Below are 7,348 nucleotides of genomic sequence, written 5' to 3' on the forward strand. Positions count from 1 at the left end.
ACACAAATTGACCAATCATCATAAAACGTGACCTACAAGGACGTAAACTAGGCTTAGATTCCTATACACGAGAAAACAGTTCTCCAAGCCTAAAGACATCTATGAAGAAGGACGATTTGCTAGGAATGAAAAACAAACCCACTCTTGATTACGTCTGGACTGGAATCGAACAAATATTTCTAAGGCCAGGGTCCAAAAATACATATTTGTTAACTTAATCTGCACTGATAAGGTGATTTTATTGCAAATGAAGAACACCTTTGAGAATTTTTTTTTAAGACGTAGAAAAAAAAAGAATGAAGTATTTCTACAAATCTACTCACTTTATTAAGTGAAACTGCTGCAAGGAGAGTATGGACTTAAAAATGAGATTACTTTCAATAAATACAGGTAATGTCTTTTAAACAGTAATATCACGTTTAAAAAAAAACAGGATTTGTCTTTCTCCTGTTAACATTTCGAATTCTTCACTAAACTATAAAACTCATGAAGTCTTACAGTTGAAAGAAATGAATGTATCTAGTTCTAAAGAACATTACTTAAATCCAGCACTAGCTGTGCCAAAAAAAAGATGAAATAAACATACAGGGTTTAGACAAAAAATATATAAGACAAAAGATTAAAATATAAAATTTTGGCCACTGCGGAGACGATCCTCTCGCCATTACAATGTCAAAAAGCTTGTGGGGTTTTTTTTGTTTTGTTTTTTTAAACAAAGGCACAGAACTTTTTCTTAAAAAAAAAAAAGCCTTTAAAAAGTCAAGCAAAAGCTGTAGAAAAAAAGTGTAGACAGTCAGGGCCAAAAGTTCAAGTATTTAAGTGTCACAAGGTGATATTTTTGGTGTGGGTGGATTATCTGAGCAAAATCCTCCTGTAGGCATCTTACGTCATACAATTCTGAGGTCTTTTTTTTTTTTTTTTTAAATCCATGCTGCAGTTCTGAGACACGTCGTCCGTCTGTCTGCCAGCCAGTCTTTAAATTCACACAGTCGTCTCGCCCTGCCCGCTTCCGAGACGCTTGTAGAACCTGCGCCACGACTGCAGCGTCTTCCCAGACCAGATCCAGAATCCGGATGTGATCCCTACAATCATGGTCATGAGGTACTTGATCATAAAAACGGTGAAATCCGGGGACATGGGCGCGAAATCACTGTTCGGGCAAGGCACGGCAAAGCGCTTGCATGTCTGCATGTGCCACGTCTTCTCCCATTGCTCGCGGAAGGCCTGTTCGTAAAAGTAGCACGCAATGACAATGGTCGCCGGGACGGTGTAGAGCACGCTGAAGACGCCGATGCGCACCATGAGCTTCTCCAGCTTCTCGGTCTTGGTGCCGTCGTGCTTCATGATGGTGCGGATGCGGAAGAGGGACACAAATCCGGCCAGCAAGAATGACGTCCCGATGAAGAGGTAGATGAAAAGAGGAGCAAGAACAAAGCCACGCAGAGCGGCCACGTCGTAGATGCCTACAAAACAAACACCAGTCAGTAGATCACCGTCGACTTGGCCAAGCGCCAGCACCGTGATGGTTTTCACGGCAGGTACCGCCCACGCTGCCAAGTGGAAGTATTGTGAGTTGGCCTCGATGGCTTCATGTCCCCATTTCATGCCAGCAGACAGGAACCAGGTCAGAGACAAGATCACCCACCAAATAGAGCTGGCCATTCCAAAGAAGTAGAGGATCATGAATAGGATTGTGCATCCCTCTTTTTTGGTTCCCTGCGCCACTGTTTTGTAGCCACTGTCCCCGAATTTTCCAATACACACCACCTGGTCCTCTAGGAGGAACCCAGTGACGTAGGCCACGGCCACCATGAAGTAGCAGCCAGACAGGAAGATGATAGGACGCTCTGGGTAACGGAAGCGCCGCATGTCTACAAGGTACGTGAGCACTGTAAAAAGAGTACTCACGCAACACAGTATGGACCAAATCCCAACCCAAAGGCGCCCAAACTTCACCTCTTCCTCTTTAAAGTACATAAGTCCGTGCGGCTGATCGTGTTCGCACGGTGCACCGCAATCTTTGGCTCCCAAAAATTTATAATTGAGGTAGGAAGGCACACTAAGCTGAAGAGGGCACGAGAAAGGGTGATCCGACCTATCAGGGATGCGTGGCGTGTAATTCTCCTCAACATTTGGCGGTGGTTCGGACGTCGGCTTACTGGGGTCCGAAGTGTTCTGTCCGACGCAGATCTCTCCCGCTCCGTGCACCGGAAAGTTCTCGCACCTCAGTCGCTCGGGCCACTGGAAGCCAAACTTGTTCATGAGCGCTTCGCAGCCTTGTCGCGCCCGCTCACAGAGAGTGCGGCACGGAGGAATGGCCTGCTCCAGCACGGTGCACACAGGCGCGTACATGGAGCACAGGAAAAACTTAAGATCCGGAGAGCACTGCACTTTAACCAGCGGGTAGAACTGGTGCACCTCCAAACCAGCGTCCTCTTGGTTTGTGTGACCCAAGAGGTTCGGCATGATGGTCTGGTTGTACTGTATGTCCGTGCACAGAGGAATAGAGATCGGCTGGCAGAAACCGTGCTCTGGAACCGAGATCCCCTTCTCACCGTGGTACTGACCAGAACTCGAGCCGAGGAGCAGGAGAAACGCTGTGAGTGTGCGCACCACCGTCTGGCTCCAAACCGCCATCCTGGGGAAGAAGAAAAAAAAAAAAAACATGCGCACACATACATGACTAAAGGTACAAACGTGCAAAAATATTGGCACTCGTGCACCCTATGCAGTGCACCCCATGTCCACCAGGGAGCCATTTGGGATTCAATCATTGCGTTCTAGTGCTCTTGTAGCCCATTAACTACACAATGCATTCACCAAACATTTGCTATGTAATTAGTATCAGAGATTAAGACCCATTGACTTACTTTAAAAACGCGAATCCGATGAAAATCAGTTTCAGTAACTAGGTATGTCCCCGGTTGAAGATGAAGAGTAGTCGACCCCCTCCTCCTCTTCCTCTCGGAACGTTATTCACAAACTTAGTGCTTTTTCCACACAAATCTCAGGTATCCGTACCCTTGTTTCGCGACTTCATTGTAGTTTTTGAGGAACTGTTGCGCTTTCTTTCTTTCCTTCCTTCCTTCCTGCTCAGCGCGCGCTCGGTTTCCAACGACGCCGGTGTTGAAGTTTCCCCTCAGAAACTGGTCACGCGCGTCCGCCGCCTCGCTCTCGAGCCGTTCCACTGAATCCACATTGGCCTCGCGCTGAGGGCAGACGGTTTCCAGCCTCCCACCTCCTCCCTCATTCACGCTTCAGCACGCGGCGCGGCTCCACGGGGCGCCTTGAAACCATTACCGCGATCTAGCCAATCAGAGGCTTTGTTTTTCCTAGCGTGCAATTCCTCATTGGATAAATGGGAGCGTGTCGGTGTGGGCGTGGCTACTCGAAAAGACCAGGCTTTGAAATGTGTGCTAAATTTTTGGGATTTAAGAAAAAAAAAAAAAAACATGAGTGATTTCTTTTTGTATAATGAGTAATGAAATTGGTCATAATTATTAAATAGGTGTTTCAATCAAACCACTTATCCTATCCTAGGGCTCAGGGTTGTGCAGTATAAAGTGACATCCTTTTTCAGCACAAAATAGGCAATATGAACTAAATTTTTGTTCATTTTAACCAACTACCTAGACATGACAAATAAATAAATAAACGTTTGGGTAAATAAATAGCACAGATACACAGGATCATGTGTTTTTCTAGTTGTTTTCAGTTGTTTCTATGACCAAAGAATTATAATAATGTGCTCATTTTGAGAGTTGACTGTGCCCCAGTGCACAAAGCAAGGACTATAAAGACATCGTTGAATGAGTTCAGTTTTGGTGTTTAAAAGCCTGACTGGCCCGCACAGAACCCCGACCTCAACCCCTCTGAGCAACTTTGGGATGCACTGGAATGGAAATTGCAAGAAAGGCCTAATCGTTCGACATCAGTGCCTGACCTCATGCTCTATAGAATGAATGGGCACAAAATGCCACAGAACCACTCCAAAATCATGTGGACAGCCTTCCAAGAAAAGTGGAAGCTGTTATACCTGCAAAAGAGAGTGACCAAATCCATATTAAAGTATATGTATTTGAATATAATGTCACTGTAGGTTTGACCAGGTACTTTTGTCCATATAGTGTACAAAACAGTGCAAATGAGTTTGCAGCAAAATATGCTTCCTGGCTGAAAAACTAAACAAAAGGTTTTCTGGTTTCATCTTCCTTATCTATGTCAGGCTTGTGGTAGATCCAGATGCCATCATGAGAACACATGCCATAAGACAGGAACACACACACCCAGAGGCAACTTAGACCTGCCAAGTTACCTATTGTTCTATTTGTGGGATGTATGTTAAACTGAAGAACCCAGATGAAATCCAGGAGTAGAACATGCACAGTAAGTCCTTCTTCGGGTCATACCCAGCAGCCACTCAGTTAACAATATATTAACAAAAATGAAACAGAAATCTCATAAAAGATGCCTGATTATATGGTATATTACTACTGGAAAGCCACTTCTTCACCTGGTTGTAAGGGTGTGGAAACATTTGCACTACACTATATAACTATTGTTCGAAAAACCTTGATGGATTAATTGCACTATTGTTTCACAGTATACACTCCAAAGCCATAAAAAAAAAACAGGCAGTAAGTTATCATATTAACAAAACAAAAGAAAGATTTGCAAGATTAATGCTTGAGACTGCAAAATATGTGTGCTCAAGTTTGAAAAATTGCTGTTCAAACGTGTTAAAGAGCAGAGATCGAGACAGCAATAAAGGTTATATTTATAGCAGCACTAGGTGCAGGAAGATTTAATACATCTTTGTGGTGTGTTAGGACCAGCTACAGACTCGAATTTGTGACAAAAAAAAAACTATCACTAATTAGAGTAATTAGATTACGAAGTATTAACCTTTTATAACATGGTTACATGATACATAGCTATTGACTTTCAGGGGATTAGTTGATGTACTTGTTTTCTTGAGTGCGTTTCGCAATAAACAGCAGTCATTAGCCATGCAGTAAAACAAAGTATTGAGCTTATATAGCTTTGCCTGTAAATGCTTTGTCACCAAATTGGCCATTCCTCCCAGAGTGGGGAAGGGCCAGCATGGTCCAACGGCAGATTCTTTTAACTCCAGCTAACTGCTGTGGCAGGACATTGTGGGATTTTCTGCCCAGAGTCAAACTCTGTCTGTGGTTCATCCTGGTGACAAGGCGGAATTTACTGCTGTCAGTCAAACCGCGCCTGGGTTTCTCGCTGGACAGCAGCATCCAAGTACACCCCAATCAACAACGTTGAGAAAATTATATGGTATGCGGACATTCTTGCAGAACCGTGCAGAAAAGATTAACTTTGGGCCCTTGCTGTCTAGTCCATGTTTGTGAACTGTCCAAGAATTAGCTTGTCCTTTCTTATTTTCCAGTCTTCCTCTCTTTACTCCAGTTGGAAACTGTTTCAACACAAAAAGCATTCTAAAATAGATCACGAAAGAGAAGAACATACAGTAGATCGTGTTTCCTTTATTTTTCCAAAGACATCGTAATCCAAGAATACCTTTAGTTATTTTCATTTTCATTGCGCGTGGAAAAACCCAATAGAACAGCTTTCATTTAAGCTCCTTGGCTTAGATTTTCCAACTGCACCTGTACTGGAATGATGAACTCACTTTCTTCCAAAGGATATTCCAAAAGAGATGCTGTTTTTATGATTGGGTTGAGACTGGGTACTGTAAAGGCCATGGCATTAAATTCGCATAATTTTCATGTTCATTAGTGAGCCCTAGTAAACCTATAAATGAAAAGTTGGGTCATATACAAATGAACGTCTGTCCGTTTCCCACACATGCATGACAACAATGTGTCATTTTTCACACTGCTCCGTAGCTTCCTCAGTGCCAGACCACCATTTGGTCTTCCTGTGCTGCAAACGAGATTACGACAATATGCATGGCTTATAGTCGTGAAAAGGTGAATCGTGCACTCTCTTGTTAGTTTAAACAAGCAAAACATGTGGAGAGTGTGATAGAAATGGCAAAAAAATGTTATGTCCCTGAGGCATGTAATGAGAACATACAAAGAATTGGTTTGATCTGTAAAAATATTATGGGCCCATGTGCTTGGGATTTGGATGGATCAGCCTGTGTCAAAGTTTTTAACACAAAAAACATGTTATGGTTCAGAGAAGTACATTCATGGATGTTGGATTTGAAAGTATTTCTGAACTGTAATTAAGTGCCTGTAAATCAGTCTTCACGGCACTTCACACTGCCTCTCTCTCTCTACTGTGATACTTACTCTTACACTCTTCCAAAGGTCAATGAAAGGACACAAGTCCTTCATTAACCACTAATATGCCTGGATTCTAAAGCATGCAATTCAGAGTAATTCTCACGTCGAGGCTGAATCCTCAACAATGCATTGTTATTTCCCTGCAGATTCTTTCTGGCCTTTCGTACTCATGCTTATGTGGCCTGCATTCCAGTAGATAATCCCCATTATGTAAAGAAATATAACTGAATACAAATGTATTATTTGGAACAAACCATTAACACGGTTAGGGCGCTTTTTTCATTAAAAACAACGAAACGACCAAAAAATCCTTCAAGGCAGACCACAGCTACTTCAGGTTTACGTCCACATGCAGTACAAGTACAGATACAGATACACTGCCTCACCAACTACACTACAATTTTGTTCTACTACCTTTTGATTTAATTACAGTATGTGGTTTATTCATGTATGAAACTGATTCCTTGTGCTTCCAGAGCCATCCATTCACAATTTAAGTCCAGGGAAGAAAAAAATCTATTGATCTCATAACCTGGTCATTCAGTAACTTCAGGTTGTCAGCTGACTTGATTTTATTGAGACATAACGTTGCTGAGCCTAGACCTGACCAACTGAAGTAACCTTATATCATAACACTATCTTTAGGGGCTTGTAGAGTGTCCACTATCCATAAGGAGTGCTTCCTTTCTCACACTGGTTTGCCCATTGCTCAGGAACCGGGTCAATCTGCACTCATCGGACCACACCGTTTTTCCATTGCATCAAAGTCCATTCTTTATGCTCCTTTGCAAACAGAAGCATTTTTTTCTGATGAGTCTCACTAACAAGTGGTTTTCATATGGACACACAGCTGTTTAATTCCAATCCTTCTTGTCACATTGTGTGTGGAAACGGTCTTAATTTCTGGCACTGTTCAAGCAAAAAGAAAAAAAAAAATCCAGATTATGGCACACTACTTACAGGATTAAATTTGAATAAAGAATTTTGCATAATGTTATAATGTTTGTAACAGTGCATGTAGTATCATTAAGTCTTGATTTGTTGTTGTTTGTTCAGCATCTGTT

General features: G+C 42.5%; 1 protein-coding gene across 1 annotated transcript; it reads right to left on the reverse strand.

Annotated features, from left to right (window-relative positions):
- Positions 1-302: 302 nt before the first annotated feature.
- On the reverse strand, positions 303-3,208 carry fzd7b (frizzled class receptor 7b). Its single transcript, XM_053499198.1, has 2 exons — positions 2,871-3,208; positions 303-2,638 (listed from the first exon to the last, which is right to left on the reverse strand). Exon 2 carries the CDS (start codon positions 2,635-2,637, stop codon positions 982-984), a length of 1,656 nt encoding a protein of 551 aa, XP_053355173.1. The 5' UTR covers position 2,638; positions 2,871-3,208; the 3' UTR covers positions 303-981.
- Positions 3,209-7,348: the final 4,140 nt, after the last annotated feature.

This window comes from Clarias gariepinus, chromosome 6 (assembly GCF_024256425.1).
Source record: "Clarias gariepinus isolate MV-2021 ecotype Netherlands chromosome 6, CGAR_prim_01v2, whole genome shotgun sequence".
In the NCBI taxonomy this organism is placed as follows: Eukaryota; Metazoa; Chordata; class Actinopteri; order Siluriformes; family Clariidae; genus Clarias; species Clarias gariepinus.

Bases quoted from the DNA above. Each gene is read 5' to 3' on its own strand.
- fzd7b (XM_053499198.1), bottom strand. From the start codon at position 2,637: ATGGCGGTTTGGAGCCAGACGGTGGTGCGCACACTCACAGCGTTTCTC.